General features: G+C 39.1%; 1 protein-coding gene across 1 annotated transcript in view; it reads right to left on the bottom strand.

The window, feature by feature from the left end:
- Positions 1-23514, bottom strand: part of PTPRQ (protein tyrosine phosphatase receptor type Q) — a 187727-nt gene that overhangs the window by 7972 nt on the left and 156241 nt on the right. The window contains exons 38-44 of the mRNA XM_038756691.1: positions 16406-16432; positions 15700-15781; positions 10890-10980; positions 8970-9046; positions 4753-4887; positions 4451-4576; positions 2849-2997 (exon numbers count right to left, since the gene is read on the bottom strand). Of these exons, the coding sequence (XP_038612619.1) occupies positions 2849-2997; positions 4451-4576; positions 4753-4887; positions 8970-9046; positions 10890-10980; positions 15700-15781; positions 16406-16432 (687 nt within the window). The remainder of the gene's footprint in view (positions 1-2848; positions 2998-4450; positions 4577-4752; positions 4888-8969; positions 9047-10889; positions 10981-15699; positions 15782-16405; positions 16433-23514) is intronic.

Below are 23514 nucleotides of genomic sequence, written 5' to 3'. Positions count from 1 at the left end.
AAGACAGTGATGCGTAAAGATAGGTTGATTCAAGTGCTAAAATGCAGTGGGTGCTTAACACAGAGACAAGCCTAGGTTCCATTCTCTCAGTTAACAGAAACAAGATGAAGTAGCTGGCAAAAATCTAAGGTGATGATGAAATCCTACCAGAAAGAAGCATAAAGCAGTTGTGACAACAATCTGGCCAACAGCAGCCATTTCCAGCTGTCTTCAGGAAAGTTTGGGGGGTGAAGTGAATTCTGAAGAGAAGTTTGAAGGAGACTAGACAAAAAAACTTAGGAGAAGAAGCACGGTCTAGTGGAAAGAGCTTGGGTCTCGGAATCAGAGTCAGTCAGTCAGTCAATCATATTTATTCAGAGTTTATTGTGTGTAGAGAAGTCTGTATTGTACAATACAATATATTGCTTGTATTCACACCAGCACTTAGTACAGTGTGTCACATGGCAAATGCTTAACAAATACCACAATTACCACTATTATTATTAATATAACAATATGACAGATATATTCACTGCCCACAGTGAGTTTACAGTCTAGAAGGGGAATCCAGAGGCCCTGAGTTCTAATCCCAGATAATCAGGTTGCTCCATGTGGGGCTAACAGTCTTAATCCCTATTTTACAGATGAGGTAACTGAGGCACAGAGAAATTAAGTGCCTTGCCCAAAGTTGCACAGCAGACAAGTGGCAGAGCAGGGATTAGAACCCACGTCCTCTGCCTCCAAAGCCCGTGCTCTTTCCACTAAGCCATGCTGCCTTGCCCTTCAAACTGTAGGCTTCTGGTAGGCAGGAAATGTGTCTACTGACTCTGTTTTGTGGTACTCTCCCAAGTTCATACTACAATGCTCTGCATAGAGTAAGCAGTCAATAAATATGATTAACTGATTAATAATGTGCCTGCCCAGTTTTGTCCTTCCTGATTGAAAAATCTGCCTCCATACATTCAACTGAAGATCTGGAACCTTTGCATAGTCCCTGAATATTACTAAAAATACCTATTTAATTTGAATTGTTACATAATCAACATTTGAGGTATAAATTAATGGAGCATACACAGAATTATTTTCTATCATATTTAACTATTTTATGGTATTTGGTAAGCACTATTTGCCAGGCACTGTACTAAGTACTGGGATAGATACAAGCTAATCAGGGTGGACACAGTCCCTGTCCCAAGCGAGGCTCACAGCCTTAATCCCCATTTGACAGATGAGGTAACTGAGGCACAGAGAAGTGAAGTGACTTATCCAAGATCACACGCAAATGGCAGAGTCAGAATTAGAACCTTCTGACTCTCACTCAGGCCTGGGCTTGATCACTTAGACCACGTTGCTTTCCCATTTTGATTTAACTTGATCATCTTGTTACAGATATGCTGACCCTAATTTTGTCTGTTCCATAAACACCACAGATGGACTGAGATGAAGGAGTGATTGATACCTAATAGCTCAGTTTCCATTAGTTGCATCTACAATTTATTGAGGACAGTGCAATTGTGGAAAGCTCCTTGTGGTAAAACAGTAATAATAATGATGGCATTTATTAAGCGCTTACTATGTGCAAAGCACTGTTCTAAGCGCTGGGGAGGTTACAAGGTGATCAGGTTGTCCTACGGGGGGCTCACAGTCTTAATCCCCATTTTACAGATGAGGGAACTGAGGCACAGAGAAGTTAAGTGACTTGCCCAAAGTCACACAGCTGACAATTGGCAGAGCTGGGATTTGAACCCATGACCTCTGACTCCCAAACCCGTGCTCTTTCCACTGAGCCACGCTGCTACTCTTAGGGAACATGTCTCTTCTTAACTTTGTATTTCCTAAACGGTCAGTACAGTACACAGCATCAAGTGGACGCTCACTAAACGCTACAATGGACAAAACTGAAAATGCACATGTTGCAATCCTGCAAGATTTTAATGGTGACTATTTCTGATCACTGATTAAAAAGTCAGCAAGCCCAATGTCATATTTAAATCTAAAGTCCTATTTATAAGGGTTTATAAGGATTTATTATGCAAGCAATCACCAAAACCTGCCGGTCTCACCCCCACAACATTGCCAAGATCCGCCCTTTCCTCTCCATCCAAACCGCTACCCTGCTCGTTCAAGCTCTCATCCTATCCCGTCTGGATTACTGTATCAGCCTTCTCTCCAATCCTCCTGTCTCTCCCCTCTTCAATCCATACTTCACGCCGCTGCCCGGATTGTTTTTGTCCAGAAACGCTCTGGGCATGTTACTCCCCTCCTCAAAAATCTCCAGTGGCTACCAATCAACCTACGCATCAAGCAGAAACCCTCAGCTTCAAGGCTCTCCATCACCTCGCCCCCTCCTACCTCACCTCCCTTCTCTCCATCTACAGCCCAGCCTGCACCCTCCACTCCTCTGCTATCCCCAGCCCACGTCATCCCCCTGGCCTGGAATGCCCTCCCTCCGCCAAGCTAGCTCTTTTCCTCCCTTCAAAGCCCTACAGAGAGCTCACCTCCTCCAGGAGGCCTTCCCAGACTGAGCCCCCTCCTTCCTTTCCCCCTCCTCCCCCTCTTCATCCCCCCCGCCTTACCTCCTTCCCCTCCCACAGCACCTGTATATATGTATATATGTTTGTATGTATTTATTACTCTATTTATTTATTTATTTTGTACATATTTATTCTAGTTATTTTATTTTCTTAATAAGTTTTGTTTTGTTCTCTGTCTCCCCCTTCCAGACTGTGAGCCCACTGTTGGGTAGGGAACGTCTCTATATGTTGCCAACTTGTACTTCCCAAGCGCTTAGTTCAGTGCTCTACACACACTAAGCGCTCAGTAAATACGATTGAATGAATGAATGAATAACCAATGTAGACATGCTTACCTGCAGTGGATGATCATAGGTGTGGTGTCATGGGCTCTGTTTGCACGAATCAACTTCACAAAGTGAATTAATGGCGTGCTGTTTTCAGGGACTCCATGTTCAGGCCAAGCTGTGAAGTTACACTGGCGAACCATCATACAATCCCCATGCTGGAAAACATATGGAATTTTTAAGTATTACAAATATCACACAATGAAATTGGGAAGACTTCAACTATAGTAGGTAGAATTGTGCCCTGCAAATTACCCTCTGTTAAAAACGCTGAACTTGCTCCCAATAATTTTCATTCAATCATATTTATTGAGCACTTCCTGTGTGCAAAGCACTGTACTAAGCACCAGGGAAGGTACAATAGAACCACAAACAGGTGCATTCCAGCCCACGACGAGATCTTAGACGAACCTACACTTCTTGGACTACAGAATCCTAGGGAAGTCTGGGTAAGAGGACACATAGACATAAGTAGGAGTAGAAGGAGGGGTGGAACTCCATCAATCAATCAGTAAATCCTTCAATTGTATTTATTGAGGACTTACTGGATACAGAGAACTGTACTAAGCATTTGGGAGAGTACAATATAACAGAATTGGTAGACATGTTCCCTGCCCACAAGAAGCTCATGAGGGTGACCAATTGATAACAGGAATCCTGAAGTGGGCTCTGAGATGTGATTGGTGGTTCATGGCTACACAGACATTTCTCTTGTCTGTGCAGAGCAATTCTTGATATTACTAGTGTAGCATCAAAGGTTAGGCATGGAAGGTGTGTATAAGACACAGTATTTTTTCTACTCAAATGTCCTTCCAAAATATTCCTGGCTTGGGTATTTTGGGACATGATATCATTGAAGACTTGCTATCGCTTCAACAAAGGGAAACTATTTTCTCACATAGTAGAAATAATTGACCTGTATTAATTCATTCATATTTATTGAGTGCTTACTCTGTGCAGAGCACTGTACAGTGCTTGGCACATAGTAAAGCACTTAATGAGTACAGGAACTATTATTATTATTATGATTACAAGATTACTTAAAGCAGCATCTACAGTTTTTCATCCATAATTGTGATGTAGGAAGGTTATGGGTTGAAAATCAGAGAAAGGGTGCTTTGGAGAAGGGATTTTAATGGAATTATGCCTGAGGGTCGATTTGTAAAAATTCAAATTCAAAATTCAAAAAGTATCAAAAACTCAGTTTGCTAGTAAGATAAAATGAATCTGACAGCTTCATGAATGGGATATTGCCTGGGTACAAGTATATTGAAAGGCACATGGCTGAAAAATAGTATACAACCTTCATTTCAATACAACTTTTGTTTAAATAAAGGAATTTAAATACTACTGAAAGTTTTTATTTTATACTGCTTTCATTCCATTGAGAATTCGCCCTTAGCTATGTGGGTGAGAAATATTGAGAAGGGGAGCAGAGAAACATTGAGGAGATCTGAAATTTAGCTCTAGCTCAAAAAGGCTTGGTGGAAGTGATGCTTAATTTAAAAGAAGGCTATTCAAGAACAGCTGTTAGGAAATACTTTTACTTGAGACCCTCTCCCCCGCCTCTTCCAACCCATTTATTTTATGATTCCAGGTTTTCTTTTTTACCCTTTCAATTTTCAGATCTCTGATGGTCCAATCTATTTGGATATCTTCCAGTAATTTAGTAATCACTATATCTCCAAAGACTGTTACTGGTTTGTTATCTTCTGGCCAGTACTGGTGACATCTGATCTATATTCAAAAGGAAATTATCGGTCATAACAGGAATTCAGAACATACCTTGTAGTCTTATCACACTGAAATGACACAATGAACTAGAAGTGCTTTACACATTTTTAAAAAGTAGTGATAATGTATTATTTGTACACTCATTAATAAAAAAGACAATTAATTCACAAATAACTTACCCGTCCTTTTTCAAAGCACTGTGTGAGCATTACTAAGGTTTTTGCTCTAGTTTCCCAGACCATTCTCCAAAAATCTCCTACAGTTCCTGGCAATGGGCCTTGGGTAGCAATGAATTCATTTGGACACAGGTAGCCCTAGAAATTGTGAAATAAAGACTGGCAATCATTGAAAAGACTTATATAGAAAATCTAACTCTTGTGTTCTTACCTACCTTCTTAAAGTGGCCTATATTGAAAATTGCACATTTAATTATAGATATGGGTAATCACTCATGTCCTGTTTTCCCATTCCCTTCTGCATCACCCTTGCACTTTTTTTAATGGCATTTATTAAGTGCTTACTATGTGAAAAGCACTGTTCTAAGCGCTGGGAAGGTTACAAGGTGATCAGGTTGTCCCATGGGGGGTTCACAGTCTTCATCCCCATTTTACAGTTGAGGTAACTGAGGCACAGAGAAGTTAAGTGACTTGCCAAAAGTCACACAGCTGACAATTGGCGGAGCCGGGATTTGAACCCATGACCTCTGACTCCAAAACCCGGGCTCTTTCCACTGAGCCACGCTGCTTCTCCTTGGATTTGCACCTTTTATTCATCCTCCCCTCAGCCCCACAGCACTTTATTAATTCCATCATATTTAGTACGGAAACTGTACTAAGCGCTTGGGCAAGTACAATAATATACAGACACATTCCTTGCTCACAATGAGCTTAAAGTCCAAGTACATATCCATATTTTATATTAATGTCTGTCTTCCCTTTTAGACTGTAAATTCCTTGTGGGCAGGGAAAGTGTCTATCAACTCTGTTATACAATTCACTTCCAAGCATTCAGTATAGTGTACTGCGCACAGTAAATGCTTAATAAATATGATTGATTGATTGACAGAGAAAAGGAGAGTTGCTCTTCATATACAGAAATATTGTTCCTGATGGTGAGAGTTTAATCTGAAACATCATGGGCAACCAACAATCCTTTTTCATGTTTGTACTAGGTAGTCCCTGGCTACACTGCTGCAACTGCCCCTTGCACTTGCAAATCTTCAAATCTGCTTCCTGAAACCATGGTCACCCCACACCTAGATTGAAGGAGGTCTATCTTAAGTACAGAGTGGACTAAGTGCTTGGGAGAATAGAATAGCGTAAATAAGCATGATCCCTGTCCTGGAGGGGCTTACAATCTAGTTGGGGAGACAGATTTTAAAATGAATTATAGATAGGAGAAATCTGCAGAGTATAAGGATATGTTTATAAGTGCTGTGAGGCGGGTGGCGGGGGCGGAGGGAAGCGGAGGTGCATATATAACAAAGTGCCTGATTTTTCTGAGAATCTGGGATATTACATGTGCCTGGACAAGCACTGTGGTTATTTGGATGGAGAAATAGATGGAGAGCCTGGAAATGTTGTGAGGGCAATTCACAGGACTCAGCGACAGACTAAATGAGCAAACAATAAGTGCTCAACATATAAAAAATTGATTGAATTAAAAGGCATAGAGTCAAATATAATTCCATGGTTCTGGGCTTCAGAACCTGGGAGGATAAATCGTGTTGTCTACTGTGATTGGGACAATATGATTTGTGGATCTGGGAGGAAAGATGAAAATTTTAGTTTGGGATATGTTGAGTTTGTGGTGCCAACAAGATGTCTTAGAGGCAGTAGAAAATGTAAGATTACAGAGGAGTGTGAGGTCAAGGATAATGAAAAAGATATGGGAATCATCTGCATAGAGATAGTTAAAGCCATGGGAGGAGTTGAGCTGCCCAAGGGAGTTGTTCTTAAGATACAGGGGCCCAAATCAGAGCCTTGCCGAATATGCACACTTAAGAGGGTGGGAGGCAGAGGAAGAACCTGTCAAAGAAACTGAAAAGGATCAACTAGCAAGGCAAGAGGAGAGCCAGGTAAGAACTGTTTCAGTAAAATCAATTTTAGATATGTTTTCCATTGGGGAATAAAAGAGTTAACACTGAGGTGCCCCTGATGGGGGGGGTTCCCGTTTATCAGAGGGAGCAGCTTCCCCAGATAATAGCAACAAATTATATCCTGTGTATGTGCTGGGGAATACCTTGAGACACTTCACAGAGAGACTTGCTGGCGCGAACTGGAAATTGACCAAGAACTCTATCGTGATGTATCACGTATAAACTGACCTGGGGTCTCACCATGGTGACAGAACATAATCGGTGACAAAGATGACAATTATTATGTAGCAAGAGACTCATTTGAATAGGCAGACCAAGTGTACTGTGAAGTGGACCACGTGGGTGAGAAGGGATGTGACAAATATCACTCTGCCTTCTGTGTGGCATTAACACGAACTGTGGGCAATAAGACAAGAGCCCAGGTGCAGGACAGGGTTTTGTTTTTTTCAGTCTGTGTGCAGAGCACTGTAGTAAGTGCTTGGGAAAGTACACTGTGACAGTAAATAGACACATTTCCTGCCCACAGCAAGCTCTCTACTTGGATGTCACACTGTCACCTCAAACATTTAAAACAGGACTTCTTATTTTCCCACCCAAATCCTGTCCTCCTCCTGACATTCCCATGACTGTAGATGGCACCACCATCCTTCCTATCTCTTAATCCCTTAACCTTAGCATTATCCTTGACTCCCCTCTCTTCTTCAACGTACATATTCAATCCATCACTAAATCTTGTCAGTTTCACCTTCACAACATTGCTAAAATCTACCCTTTCCTCTACATCCTAACAGCTATTTACGTTAATCCAATAACTTATCCTATCCTGCCTTGATTACTGTATCAGGCTTCTTGTTGACCTCCTAGCCTCCTGTCTCTCCCCCACTCTAGTCCATACTTGGCTGTGAGGCCCTGATCACAATTTTGTGATCATTTGTGATCACAAATGATCACATTTTTCTACAAAACCGTTCAGTCCATATTTCCCCTCTCCTTAAGAACCTCCAGTGGCTGCCCATCCACCTCCGCATCAAACAGTAACTCCTCCCCATTGGCTTTAAAGCACTCAATCACCTTGACCCCTCCTACCTCACCTCCCTACTCTCCTTCTACAACCCAGCCTGCACACTCGCTCCTTTAATGCATCACTAATGTTCACTCAAAGAGAAGACAGTTACTGCCAGGAAGAATGAATTTGAGGTTCCCTAAGTAGGCCTTGCACTAGGATTTCCAACAATGGAACTCCACAGCAGGGAGAATGTATACTGTGGAGATGATCCGGGACTGAGATGTGGGGTATGAGATCAATGAAGGGACAGGAGTGTGAGGGAGCTGATTCTGGTGTTGGAAGTGGAGCTGAGGGAATAGATTTGTGTTAGCAGGAGAGTGGGGACTGAGTAAGAAGTTCAATTGAAGTTCATATGATGGCTTGGGATAAGCACAGGTCTAGAGATGGGAGATCTCTGCATGCACAGAGAACAGTTTTGAAAGGAGAGAGTGTGGGAGAGAAGGCAGAGTTAACTCTTGATGTAACTAGCCACACTGTATGGATGAGCTTTCTCAGGCCAGTCAAATGTGGTATAAATGCCTGAGCCCAGTTAGTTTTGAGCTATTACTGTTCCTGGCATTAAATTGGTGATTCTGATTTAATTTATCAAAGTTTAATTTTTAAAATGCTTCTGAAGGAACATCTTGCACACTGTTGTTCAAGCGACAGTACTGGCTTAATTTATTTAGATAACAGAGTGCTTCATTCAGCAGGAATGGGAAGGTGGAGAAAGATATGAGTTTGGCTCACAAGTGAATTGTACAAATTCAGCTGTATAATGTAAAGGATAAGAGGTGAGAACAGTACTATAATTGAAACTGTGCAACTCAACCATAGTTAATTCGCTATTACTATAACTAAGTTAACTATTACTAACTTGCACAGTCTGGCCTGAGAAAACTATTTATTGCCCTTTAGCTTTCTACAAAGGACAGAGATAATGCTACTCACTTAACTCATGTTAAAGAAAAACAAATACATTTTCTGAGTGCTTTTGAAACCCTCTCCTGTCCCCAAAGCATTTTGCAAGGATGAGATCATTTCAGAAGTTTAAAAAATAATTTTGTCTACATTAGGCACATTCTAATTGGCTTTTCTTTTTGAAAAAAGCACGTACCATTCAAAGTCAGATAAGATTAAGACATTAAAAACATTGGGAGCAACAAGATTTCCACAGCTTAAAATGACTTATTGTAGTAACAGTATTAGAGGCTTAAACTAAACATATTGCATGACTATAAATGGTAACTTACAGAAACATAGCTGGCATTGATATAATCAGATCCTGGTATACTTGGATCAGCCAAAAGCTTCACCCTGTTATTATTATCTTTCAAAGAAAAATACAGAGAATTAAGGAAAAAATAGAATTCACCATTACAGAAATTAGCCTTCTAATTATTTAAATTGAAGTCCCCATTTTTCAATCTGTTTCAGGTAATCAAAACTATTTGACTTCATATAAGAGGATGTGGAAAGTTTAGGAGGATATTACAAACTGAACTTGAGCCGAATAAGGATGCTTGAATAATTTCAAGTTCTTAAAAATGAGTTGCCTACATAACAGTTGATGCTATTTCTAGTTCATTCATTCATTCATTCAATCATATTTATTGAGCGCTTACTGTGTGCAGAGCACTGTATTAAGCACTTGGGAAGTACAAGTTGGCAACATAGTTGGCCTTCTACCCAGTTCACCTCAATTGAATTGCATACCAGTCAGTCAATTAGTTGCACTTATTGAGCTATTACTATGTGCAGAACACTGTACTATTTATTTTGTTAATGATGTGCATATAGCTTTAATTCTATTTGTTCTGACGATTTTGACACCCGTCTACATGCTTCGTTTTGTTATTTGTCTCCCCCTTCTAGACTGTGAGCCCGTTGTTGGGTGGCGACCGTCTCTATATGTTGCTGCCTTGTACTTCCCAAATGCTTAGTACAGTGCCCTGCAAACAGTAAGCACTCAGTAAATACAACTGAATGAATGAATGTACTAAGCACTTGGGAGACTATAACAGTAATCACATTCCCTGCCCACAACGAGTTTACAGGACCACCAGCCTGCCACTTTTCCCCCAATTTGTGGTGCTAATTAAAATTTGGATTCATTAACTTAGAAAAACTAAGGGAGGAAGGAAGGTATCAACAGGTGTTTTTAATCATCATTTCACAGTGGGAAAGAAGGGTGAGAGGAGAGCTATAGTGGCAAAGAGAAGCTGAGCAACTAGCCCAAGATCATATAGTGCAGCTGTGAGTCCCTTAACCCACATCTAATGCTCTTTTCACGAGCCTTTGTCTCACATACTAATGGTATTACAGAAATTGCTGCTGATGTAGAATATACTGCTGGCTTTACCCGACATGCCAGAATACTAAAATTCTACATTTCTGGAGCATAATTGAAACTATTTAACAAATTATCAACAAGTATGATTAGCTGTCATCTGTAAGGCACAATATAGAATACGTGTTGAATTCAGGAGTAGATACTAGGAACAGCTGTTGGAAAAATTTAATATAACAGAGTATACCTACATTAACAGAGGAATGTTTTGTAACCCCTTTCACATCTCTGCTAAGTCTTGAAACAATAACGACATTTCTCATCTTATTAACTGAAAAATGAGGCAGTATTGACGAGAGAGAGAGACAGATTCCTGTTTCCTTTGATAAAATCTATCCTGGCTTTTGAAATCATCATACGTTAAGCCAAGATCTTTAATGGAAGTCAAGGTAAAACACTTGTAAGGAACCAAAAGAAAGCATCACGATGCTGCTAAGGAAAACTAATAAACACACATGTCACACGTGGATTTTACACTTAAGAAAACCTTTCTCTTTTCATTTGGGTAAAAGCCAGAGAAGAATGTTAAAGAGGTTAGTTACTTGGGTTAAATTACAAAGCTAAGAAACTACTAGGTCTACAGTTTCTTGCACCTGCATAACTGAAGTCTGCGGAGCAAGTTAAAAGTCATTTACATATCCTAAACTTTAGTCTCCACCCCATGTCCAATGAAAGAAACATTATTTGAAAATCAATGTTCTAAGAACTGTCACTGTAATTTGTATTCATTTAACAACCTGTTGATTTTTAAAAAATAATAAGCTCCAGATTAGTGACAAAAGAGTTGAAAAGCAAAGAAGGGAGACTCAATGAACTCACATACATGGCTTAATGTTTGGAAATCGATTCTTTGCCCTGTTCCAGGGAAGATCAGCATCCGTTGAAGAGAGATCCTGGAGGAATTTGGGTAGTTCCTATGGAATATATTTATTTAAAGGTTTACAATTATGTAAAATATTTACAATGACACAACAAACGGACTAACCCAATACCATTCTATTATGTGGGAACAATTCTCTGGCCTAAATATTTTATTTACTTGCACAGATGGAATTATTAAGAAGCATTTCACAGTCTCATCCACCTTCATCACACCAACAGTGTCAGAGACAAAGCTGTCAGGTTGAACAATATGAGCTTACTTGAACTTTCACCTTTAAAATCTTGGTTAAAGTCAGACTATCACCTTCTGTGAGTTTTTTTTAGTCTTCATGAAGCCATATAATGTGGTAACCAGGTTAGCAACTCCACTCTTCATTATGAAAAATGTCTTTTCTCAGCTTCTGTAGCTTAAGAGAACTGTTTGCCACACCATGGTGATTACTAAGTATTTTATCAGACAGAGACAACAAGCAATTATTTAATGCCCACTGATCAGTCTGGGAAGGAAGGTACTAAGTGATTTATTTGTTTATCCTCCACGGGCAGCTTGGTTTTATGGCTGTTACAGTGACACTATCCATTGCCAATTACAGGAGATAATAACATTTATTTTCTGTACTTGCATCCCTAACCTGAAAGAGAAATACTTATTGTTTTCAATTATTTGACCCACCAGATATCAAGTCACTTCACTTCTCTGTGCCTTAGTTACCTCATCCGTGAAATGGGGATTAAGACCGTGAGCCCAATGTGGGACATGGACTGTGTCTAGCCTGATTTTCGTGTACCTACCCCAGGACTTAGTACAATGTCTGGCACTTGGTAAGCACTTAATAAATACCATTAAAAAATGAGTGACTCTGGGTAAGTCAGACCTTCTTTGGGCTCTTATTTATGTGTAAATTTGAGTTATTAATAAGTGTTGGGAGAAGAACTATATTTAAGTTTAAAAACCTGATTTGATATTATTATAATTATTAGCTTTCTTCATGCAATTCAGCTGCCTACCTGTCATCAATCACCATTTACTCAAGTGACCAACTAGCCCTTCAACCTAGTATTTTTTAGAAATTGGCAACTTCCAAGTAAACCATGAAAAAATTCCCATAGACTGCTAAGGTTTAACTTGTTTTAAAATGTTTTGCTTAGCTTGGACAGTGGGACCTTCAGGCAATCAATCTGTAGTATTTACTGGTATTGGAGAAGCAGTGTGGCTGGGTGGAAAGGGCATGGATCTGGAAGTCAAAGAGCCTGTGTTCAAATTCCTGCTCTGCCACTTGTCTACTGAGTGACCTTGGCCAAGTCACTTCACATAGTAAGTACATATATAATAATATATTGAGCATTTACTGGTTGCAGAGCACTGTTCTCTGAGAGCTAGGGAGAGTAGGATAGAGTAGAGATGGTAGATATGGTCTCTGCCCTCAAGGAATTTACAATCTAGTGGAGCACCTTAAAATCTACTGCAAAATCTTCCTTATGTTCCTTAACCAGCTCAATTTCTATTGACTAGTTCCATCTGGGTTATGGGAACCTCATCAGTAGTTACAGAGTGAGGAAGAGAGTCAATTAGCAAGAGGAGAAGAGGACACATTCTATGATCTCTACTTGCTTACCCTATGATCGAGACATGATGGAGGAAAATCCAACGTAAGCATAAGATGCACAAAACTAGGTACAAAGTGTCAAGCTGAATACTTTCTTGGTGAGGAATCAGGTGGTGGGAGGCCTGCTGGCTTTGAGAAAGTTGTAGGATGGATATGAGGCTGTAATTTCTGAGCTTCCAAGTGTAGCAAGAGAGAACATTTGGAGAGAAAAACCTTGCTTAGGCAGTTGGGCCAAAAGAGTAAGCTAATCCATAAGGGATATGGTGCAGATCAGACAGACAGACAGGAGGGAGTCACTGTTGGGTTTTGATAAGTGTGAGCCGTGACTAAAGCAGCATGAGAAGATGAATTTATCAGCAGCTTCTAGTGATGTTAAGAATAAAAAGGATGGAGGCACAGAGGACAGAAAAGCAAAAGCGTTCAGATGATAATCAGGGCCTAAACCATGGCTGATATCAAAATTAAGATGGAATTTGCATTTTTTTTAATAATGAGAAGTTTAGAGGATATGGCAAAGTGGAGGAGGCAGATCCAAGGTTTCAAAGCCAGTGGTAAGGAAAATGGACAAAGGGGAAAGTTCAGTGGGAGGTCAAGTAAATCCATCTTTCCTACAGTGCAAATGAGAGACTGGAATTGATAAAAATTGATCATAACTACTAATTACTTGTCTGTTGTGTGACCTTGGGCAAGTCACTTAACTTCTCTGTGCCTCAGTGAGGACTAAAACTGTGAGCTCCTCTTGGTACAGGTACTGTGACCAACCTGAAAGTTTGTATCTACCCCAGTGCTTAATACTAATAATGTTGGTATTTGTTAAGCACTTGCTCTGTGCAAAGCACTGTTCTAAGCACTGGAGGGATAAAAGGTGATCAGGTTGTCCCATTTGGGGATCACAGTCTTAATCCCCATTTTACAGATGAGGGAACTGAGGCATACTTGCCCAAAGTCACACAGCTGACAATTGGCAGAGCTGGGATTTGAACCCATGACTTCTGACTCCCAAGCCCATGCTCTTTCCACTGAGCCACGCTGCTTCTACAGTTCCTGACACATAGTAAGTGTTTAACAAACACCATTTAAATAAAAAAGAAAATAAAAAATTAAGGGCCACTGCTACTAAACATTTTGTCTCACTATGGCTAAACTTTATCTGGTAATAAAATTGATCAATCAGTCAATGATATTTATTGAGCACTTACTGTGTGCAAAGCCCTGTACTAAGCACTTGAGAGAGTACAGTACAATAAAGTAGGAGGAGATAAACCCTTTCAAATTGTAGCTTGCAACCAGTCTTCATCTTAGAAAGCAGCTACCGATAGGAAATTAACTCACTAACTTTATCACATATAGTAAAAGGCACTAGAGAGATATCTGTGTTGATACTACCCATTAAAAGGGAAAAAGACTATTAGACAACTTCTCTCACAGCACTTTTCTCATCTGAAAGTGTTGAGCATTTCCTGAAATAAAAAGACAAGAGTGGAAACAGTAAACTTGTCAATTGATGGGATAGACACCAAGTGGAGAAAACAAATGAGGTACTGAGAATATTAAGAAATGCCCTTGACCTGGTTCATACATGGCTTATTGTATCTGTACTGGGATGTGTTGCTAGTAGCAGCCAAGGAATGTGATTCACCCTCAGAACTCATCAATCTACACTTTAGCACCTTCTATACTCATACTTCTCTCTATCAGAATACATCCAAGCCAATGTTTTCTTTTTAATATAGGCTCAATAGCACAAATAAGTGTATAATAATGGAACAGCTTCATGCAAGATTCACAGATCATTGCTGGGAAAACTAATACCGGGTAAAACATACCCTTTAATCCCTATATTGATGAAAATTATAGTGCTAAAAAGCAGTACCATAAGTTTTCCTAATATTATAGAAGTTAAACATACTTTGGAGCCCCCATATCGTATGGAAATTCTAGTGCTGAAATTAGTTTTAGATGTTTCCCCCAATACGTGAAGATGCTATTGCTAGTAAAACTTTTCAACCGCTGTCATAATGTAATCATAAGTTCTCCTGTTTTATTGAAAGTACAATTCTAAGCCTTAAAAAAAGGAAGTTCTTCCTGCATTACTGCTAAGAAGAATTTTATGGTACCACTGGATTTATTAAGTCTAGATTAATATCACTAAAGTGGCAAAACCAAAAAGCTGTGGGAAATACCATTAATTTTCTCAATTGTGTTATCATTCTGGGAGGCTAAAACATTATAAATAATGAGTAGAAAAGTCAATTATTTGATGCTTCAGTTTCATAGGTTGCAATAAGCAGTCTGTGAAAAATAATATGAACCTTAAATGAAAATTTTGGAGATTGGAACTTTTTTTAGGGAAAGTGGCAGGAAGTTGTAAAATGCCAAAGATACTTAAAAGATGTGAGTCAAAATATCAGATAGCCACATTAAAATGAAATATAATAAAAAACACAATATACAAATTAACAAAAATAAAATAAGATTTAAACATGACCATTCTATTTGCACTTAAGGCTTTGCCTTTATAAACACTGAATACCAAACTACAGTAACTTGAAGTATTTCAAAGCCATAAAGTTGGCAGGTTTCTCAATCACATAATATATATATATCACACACAGAATGTCCTCTTTCCCTGTTTACCCCTCCAAAATGATTGAAATATATTTAATCAAATATCACAGTTTTTGGAAGATATACTGCATAAAATTTGGGGTTGAAATACACATACCCTGAATCTCCATGATGAAACCCTTCAAAACCAACCAAAACATAAATGGAAAAGAAGATTAAATCCAAAACTAAACTGTAAACATTGACCTGCAGAAATAACGAGAATGTTACTCAAAAACTGGCTTCTGCAGTTGCTTAAAGAGTACAGAAGAATCACAAGTATGCTGTCATTGCAGGGAGGTCTAAAAAAGATCACCTTTGCTGACACACTAGGTGAATAATTCTGATCAGGTTGCAGTAAGGACTGCACAGTCCAAATCAGTGTAACATTACTATCTAAACAATCAACCTGGTAATTGGGTATTGATTATCAAGGCCAGAGTCCTTCATGCCCTCGCATGCTTAAAATGGACATGAAATGTGTCACATGAAACGACTGGAAGCCTTGCAATGTTGTGACAACTGCTAGTAACATACCGAAAATTCTTCTTGAAACTTTAGGTTGTTGTTTGTGCAGAGCTCTTCAACATGTTGTAGGAAGGATTTCTTGCTTATTGGCCTCAAAGTAAAGAAAGAGATAAAATAGACATGTTTCCAGTTTCACTTGGTTTGTACACACTGCTTGAAAATTGCAAAACAGTGGGTCTGCATGAGTTCAATGCCATTTCACCGCATTTAAGAATGGGCCTCGTTTTCTTCCTATCTGATTCAAAACGTTCGCTTCCATGCTACAAACAAATATCATTCTACGTGAACCTGCAAATAATTTTAGTTTAAAAGCTTAATATTCCATCTCCCTTTCTATGCCATTATAAATGCATAAAGTTGTTATCACTGAATCTAAAGTACATAATACCTCTTTGTCACACAGAAAACATTTTATACATTTCAGGGTTTTAGAAGTTATAAAATATTGCAGTGACCTCATTCTCATAATGACATGGTTTTTAAACCCCAACGAGTTTAAATATCCCTGTATTACTTCCCAAGCTAAAACACAGACATGCAGGCTTCACCCCAGAGAGAGAGAAAGCATTTCTCCAGTTACCATGCAATTAGTCATGCTTTTATGATTTATACCCAGTGTGGAAGTTTCTCTAATAAACACCCCAGGAGGAACCACACATTAAGATTCATCAAATCAGCGAATCCAAGCCAAAGTTAATATATTTAATCAACTTACTTGATGGATTTTCTATAGCTAAGTAACCTGTAACAGAAATTATGTTAATGGATAAGGAGTTGGTGCAACATGGCAATATTTTAGAGGGGAAACAAAAAACTGTAAAGAATCAGAACTAATCTGAAATCACAGTTAAACATGTTGGCTTCATAATTCAATTCTTGAATAAAAATATATTTTACTGTATTCACCTAAGTTATGCATTTGTAGGGGTGTGCATCATGTAAATATTCCTATGCCTTTTGACGATATACTGAGCGTATATATTGGCATTCCATTACTTTGTCAGAATGGCTTACGCCTCTGTTTAACTACATGAAATGTACAGAAAATACCCAAAAGCAAAAGGAGTTAAGTTCCTAAAGTGATTAACTTTATCAAGTCCAAAATTAGTTCCCTATTTCAGATGTAATCATCAATATATTTCATTTGTATAACTAGACAACAACCTTGTAAACAGTGAAAATCATATTCATAAAAGTTCTCCAGTTATATATTATGTTTTGCTACAACTAAGATAATTTATTTTTTGTACAGTATTTGTTAAGCACTCACTGTATGCCAGGCACTGTTCTAAGTGCTGGGGTAGATATAAAGTAATCAAGTTGGACACAGTCCTTAGCCCACCTAGGGTCCAAACCCCCATTTTACAGATGAGGTAACTGAGGCACAGAGAGGTGAAGTGACTTTCCCAAGATCACACAGCAGACAAGTGGCAGAGCTGAGATTAGAACCCACGTCTTTCTGACTCCCAGGCCCAAGCTTTACCCGCTAGGCCATGCTGTTTCTTTTCATTTTTAATAAATACTTAGAAGATAGTACCAAGACATCTCAGGTTGTATACCAATTTATTGTAAAGTAGACAAACAGTGATAATGAATGATCATCGCATTCCCTTGTCACAACTTACTTTTACAAGTCAGCTATTCTCTGCCATGCTAGCAACTACTAGAGCTTATTTAGTCTAGTCTCCTTGGCACTCATGTAAATGTTTCTTTATTTTGACTCTTCTATTTGTAAATATTTTTATCTTTGCCAGGCCATTTGCTACTTTCCAAGCACCTAATAAAGTACACTGTACCAAATAGGCACTTAATAAATGCCACTAAGATTTTCCCTTACAGGATTGAAATTCCTTTGGCCTGCTACCAGAATATATCAAAATAAGATGTGACAAGGATGTTAAAGAATAATGAAGGATAAAATGTTTTATTGGAACAAAATATAGTCAAATGCCACGGACAGTTGCCTGACAATATTTGGTAATGCTATACCCACAGTTTCACTTAAGCATACTGGTTCAAATCTGAGTAGTTGAGTGTTGTATTCAGAAGTTTATGGGAAATAATTTAGTGCTCCAAGCTCAATTTCTAGTTCCTATATTAAAACCCACACTATTTTCCTTTCTGGTGTCAAAAATGAAAAAAAAAAAACAGGTAATGATTTGTTATGAAGCCACTGGACCTGCTCTGTGACCTTGGGCAAGTCACTTAACTTCTCTGAGCCTCAGTTTCCTCATCTGCAAACTGGGTATTCAATATCTATTTTCCCTCCTACTTAGACTGTGAGCCCCTTATGGGACCTGGTAATCTTGTATCTACCCCAGTACTTAGTAGAGGCTTAATAAATGCCACGATTATTTTTAGCATTCTTATAGAAAATAATAAGAGGTCCAGGTAGTGTTCTCGGTCAGAATTCTCCTCTTTCTTCTTGAAACATCTTTTGGTCAATCATGCTTTAGAGAGGATTAAGGAAGCCAGATACCCAAAACATCCTGATTGCTAATCATATAATTCAGTAATGTCACTCCGAAGAGGGAAAGACTTTTTCGAAAGTGCATCCAGCACCCTTTCTCTGTGAGAAGTATTTCATCAGGTACACCTTGGGCTCCTCAAAGGCTGGAATTGTGTTTATTAATTTATATTGTACTCTTCCAAGTGCTGAGTACTTAGTAAATATTATTGTTGGATTGACTGATTGGTTTAGTTCTGCTGAATGCCACAATGTTGACTTACCTGATGAGTTTAGGGCATCAAGCAGTATTGAGGTTTGAATAACTATTGTTATCCCAGTCAAGTAATGGAGAGACATTCTTGTGGTTTTCTTTTTATTCATTAGTTTTCCATTTGTTACAATGTTACACAATGGCAGTGACTACACTGAATCAAGATAGCAATCAATCATATTAACATATAAACAATAGCATGGAAACTTTCTGCTTTAGCTAGGGAAATGACTTTCTTCCTTTCCAATTCATCTATAATTCATTCATTCAATCAGAGAAGCAGCGTGGCCCAGTGGAAAGAGCCCGGGCTTTGAAGTCAGAGGTAATGGGTTCAAATCCAGGCTCTGCCAATTGTCAGCTATGTGACTCTGGGCAAGTCACTTAACTTCTCTGTGCCTCAGTTCCCTCATCTGTAAAATGGGGATTAAGACTGTGAGCCCCACGTGGCACAATCTGATTATCTTGTAACCCCCCGCGCTTAGAACAGTGCTTTGCACATAGTAAGTGCTTAACAAATACCAAAATTGTTATTATTATTATTATTATTAAATCATATTTATTGAGTGTTTACTGTGTGCAGAGCACCATACTAAGCGCTTGGGAGAGTACAATACAACAATGAATAGACACATTCCCTGCTCATAATGATCTTAAAGTCTTGGGAAGGAGGAGGAGACAGACATCAACGTAAATAAATTACAGATATGTATATAAGTGTTGTGGGGCTGGGAGTGGGGAAGAACAGAGGGAGCAAGTCAGGGTGATGTAGAAGGCAGTAGAAGATGAAAAGGGTAGGGGGGCTTAGTCTGGGAAGGCCTCTTGAAGAAGATGTGTCTTCAATAAGGCTTTGAAGTGGGGGAGAGTAATTGTCAGATTTGAGGAGGGAGGGCATTCCTGGACAGAGGCAGGATGTGGGCTAGGAGTCAGTCACAATATAGGTGAGATAGAGGCACAGTGAGAAGCTGAGCACTAGAGGGGTGAAGTGTGCAGGCTGGGTTGTAGAAAGAGTAAAGAGGCAGATGCTTCTAAGATCCTTGATTATTGTCTCCTTTTGATTCTATACACTACTGAATATCCATTCAATCACTGAATCAAGATATCAAGGCTCTTGGAATTGTGAATGTAATATGTGCTTAGTACAGTGCTCCGCACACAGTAAGCACTCAATAAATATGACTGAATGAATGAATGAATGAATGAAGAGAGAAAAAATCACTATGTTCAAGAAGAGGAGACTTCTGACTGTGAATACTACCTATAGCTCTTATTGCTTTCCATAATAAAAATAAAAATAATTATGGAATTTGTTAAACCCTCATCCATGCTGAGACAGCAAAAGCTTAGTTACCAATTAAGAAATCAATATATATGGAGATGTTTGGTACTAGCAATATCACTAGATAGCAAACAATTGCATTCATTTGCATTTGGCAAAACCGGGTTCACTGAAATATTTTATATATTTTTAAAATTTTAAAAAAAGAATATTTGGGGTTCCTCAATCTGGCAATCACATCAATACTACTACATCGAGGTGCTCATTCCCATACGTCAATGACAAAAGTTAATATTTTAAATAAAAAAGGAAAATAAATCTATAATAAAGAAATATTAGCTTTCCTAAATTGTGATATTTTTTAAGGGCAGTATCTCATGTCTGGGACTTTGTGTTTTAAATCCATCAAAAACCCAAATTCCACTCAGATTACTCCTGATAGATCTAGTAAGAAACCATTTATTTTTGTTGGCAGTGGTGATTGAATACTATATTGTCACAGACTCAGCTTTCTCTCAAGGTCAAACACTTGAAATCTATGGGGAACTAAAATATGATCCAAATAAATAGCACTGATAGGAGCCAACAGGAAGAATGCACTGAGCTTGGGAAAAACTAAACATCTATTTAATCCATCAGTTGTATGGGGGTTCAATTGATTAAAAGCAAATAAAAATGATTGTTTAATTAAACAGTGATCTTAGATAAATTTAATGAAATGGAAAATTAAGATTATATTCCATTGGTAAGGATACGATTTTTGCCAGAAATGTATTTTTCCCCTACATCTCACTAATCAGAGCAGAAGAATAGTGTCTTTTTTGATGGAATTTGTTAAGTACTTACTATGTGCCAAGCACTGATCTAAGCGCTGATACATGGCTATCAGGTTGGACACAGTCACTGTCCTGCATAGGGCTCACAGTCTAGGTAGGAGGGAGTAGGATTTAATTCCCTTTTTTACAGATGAGGTAACTGAGGCACAGAAATGTTATGTGATTTGCCGAGGGTCACACAGCAGACATGCTGAAGAGCCAGGATTAGAATCCAGGTTCTCTGACTCCCAGGCCTGTGTTCTTCCCATTAGGCTATGCTGCTTTCCTCTGTTCATCTCCATTCCTTCCATTAATCAATCAAATAATCATACTAACACCTAAACAATTCCACTGAAACTTCCTGATTCAGTACTGAGTCTTGACTTTTGTCCTTTCCAATGCATCTGTTCAGACATGAGCTTCTAAGATCCTATATTATTCTCCCTTTTTTGATTCTATACACTGTAATGAATTTCTATTCAAAGTTGGTCATTTATCATCAGTATTTGAGCACTTTCTCAAATATCTTTTACTCTCCGTCTTTACACCATGGTAATCCCTTGCTTTATTCAAACTTTTCTTCTTTTTCCATTATATCGATATTCATGATTTAATTTTATCTCTAAACTTGAAGAAAGCTCTAAAACCAAACTTCACTAAAAAGTTTTGAACTTTGAAATTGACATATTCTTCTCTTTTTTAATGACCTACTGGATTCTAAGAGCTATTTCTTTCCAATTCAAGAATTAACAAAGTATTTTCTTTAAATATCAATTCTTTTTAGAATCAAAGGCAGCCCAACAGACCAGGATATATCATACTCTCCAATTCTTTAAAAACCTCAAATGGTTGCCCGTCTACCTCACATTAAACAGAAACTCCTCACTCTTGGGTTTAAGGCATTCAAATCGGCTCTCTTCCTCCTACCTCACCTCACTGACTTCCTACTGTAAGCCAACCCATACATTCTGCTTCTCTTAAACAAGCTACTCTTTGTAAATTGATCTATTCCACCATCAACCTTACTTTCTCCCTCAGGCCTGGAACTCCCTCTTACTTGCTACCGAACAGTCCACCACCATTACTTTCAAAACCCTCCTAAAGGCACATCTCCTCCAAGAGCTCTTCCCAAACTAAACAGTTTATTTTTCCTATTCACCCTCTCCTCTGGAGCGACTATGAACTTGTCACCTCGATAGTGCTGAGTTCTAATCTCAGCTCCACCACTTGTCTAATGTGTGATCTTGGGCAAATCACTTCACTTCTCTGTGTCTCAGTTCCCTCATCTGCAAAATGGGAATTCAATACCTGTTCTCCTTCCTACTCATTCTGTGAGGCCTTTGTGGGACCTGATTACCTTGTATCTACCCCAGCCTAGGTACATTTCTATTACTCTATTGTATTGTATTGTTTGTGTCTATATGGGACACAAACATTAAAATAAATTACAGATAGTGCTGTACTGTGGAGTGCTGTGGAGTTGAGGGTGGGTGAAAATAGTGTACAGATTCAAGTTCAGTGGTGATGCAGAAGGGATATGGAGTAGGGGAAATGAGGGCTTAGTCAGGGAAGGCCTTTTGGAATAAATGTGATTGTACAAAGGTTTTGAAAGTGGGGAGAGGAAGGGATCATCTGTCAGATACAAAAGGGATGGGGGGAGTTACAAGCCAGAGGTAGGACATGGTGAGGGGTGAAGAGAGGCAGAGAGATAGAAGAGATGGAGGTACTTAAATAACTAGGCTGGTGTGAGGAGTTAAGTGAAAGAGGAATGAAGTTGGTTCAACCTTCACAACCTCTCTAGAATATATCTCTTCCTCTCCATCCAAACTGCTACCATGCTGATCCAAAACACTTTTTCTATCTAGTCTTGACTTGATATGACTCCTCTAGATTGTACACTTGTAGGCAGGGAATGTGTCTACCAATTCTGTTTTTATTGTATTCTCCCAAGCAGTGCTCTGCATATAGTAAGCATGCAATGAATATGACTAATCGATTGATTGACTACTGATCTCTTCCTTGTCTCCAGCCTCACCCTTCTCCAGTCCAAACTTCACATTTGTTAAATGCTTACTACATGCCAAGCACTGTACTAAACCCTGGGGTAGATGCAGGACAATCACATCCCAAATAGGGCTCAGAGGATGAGTAGGAAAGAGAACAGGTATTGAATTCCCATTTTGTAGAAGAGGGAATAGAGGCACAGAGAAGTGAATTAAGAGAAGCAGTGTGTCTAAGTGGAAAGAACCCGGGCTTTGGAGTCAGAGGTCATGGGTTCAAATCCCGGGTCTGCCAATTGTCAGCTGTGTGACTTTGGGCAACTCACTTAATTTCTCTGTGCCTCAGTCACCTCATCTGTAAAATAGGGATTAAGACTGAGAGCCCCCCGTGGGACAACCTGATCACCTTGTAACCTCCCCAGCACTTAGAACAGTGCTTTGCACATAGTAAGTGCTTAATAAATGCCATCATTATCCTTATTATTATTATTATTTGCCCAAGATCACACAGGAGACAAGTGGTGGAGCTGAGATTAGAACCCAGCATATCGGACTTCTGTGATCTTTCCAGTAGGCCACGCTGCAAGAATTGTTCTACACAGACTTTCACTCTTCTTAAAAGCCTTCAATTCATTCATTCAATCATATTTATTGAGCACTTACTATGTGCAGCGCACTGTACGAAGCGCTTGAGCACCGTTATCTCTGCATCAAAAAGAAACTCCTCACAATCAGGCTTCATGGTGCTCAATCAGCTCTCTTCCTCCTATTCACCCTGGCTCCTCTCCTACTTCATCCTAGGCTTCACTTCACTTGTCTAACACCCATCTACTTCCTGTGCCTTCCTCTCATCTCTTGCCATCAACTCCTCGCTTAGGCCCTGTTCACTGCCTATTCCTCCCCCATTCCTATCTGGCAGACCACCACTCTTCCCATTTTCCAAACCCTACTAAAATCATGTCTCTTCAAGGAAGTCTTCTTTAACAAACCTCTGATCTTCCTACCTCAGTAAT

The sequence above is a fragment of the Tachyglossus aculeatus genome, chromosome 14 (assembly GCF_015852505.1).
Source record: "Tachyglossus aculeatus isolate mTacAcu1 chromosome 14, mTacAcu1.pri, whole genome shotgun sequence".
Lineage (NCBI taxonomy): Eukaryota > Metazoa > Chordata > Mammalia > Monotremata > Tachyglossidae > Tachyglossus > Tachyglossus aculeatus.
Note: the sequence above shows the minus strand (reverse complement) of the source record. Positions and strands in the feature narration are given on the sequence as shown.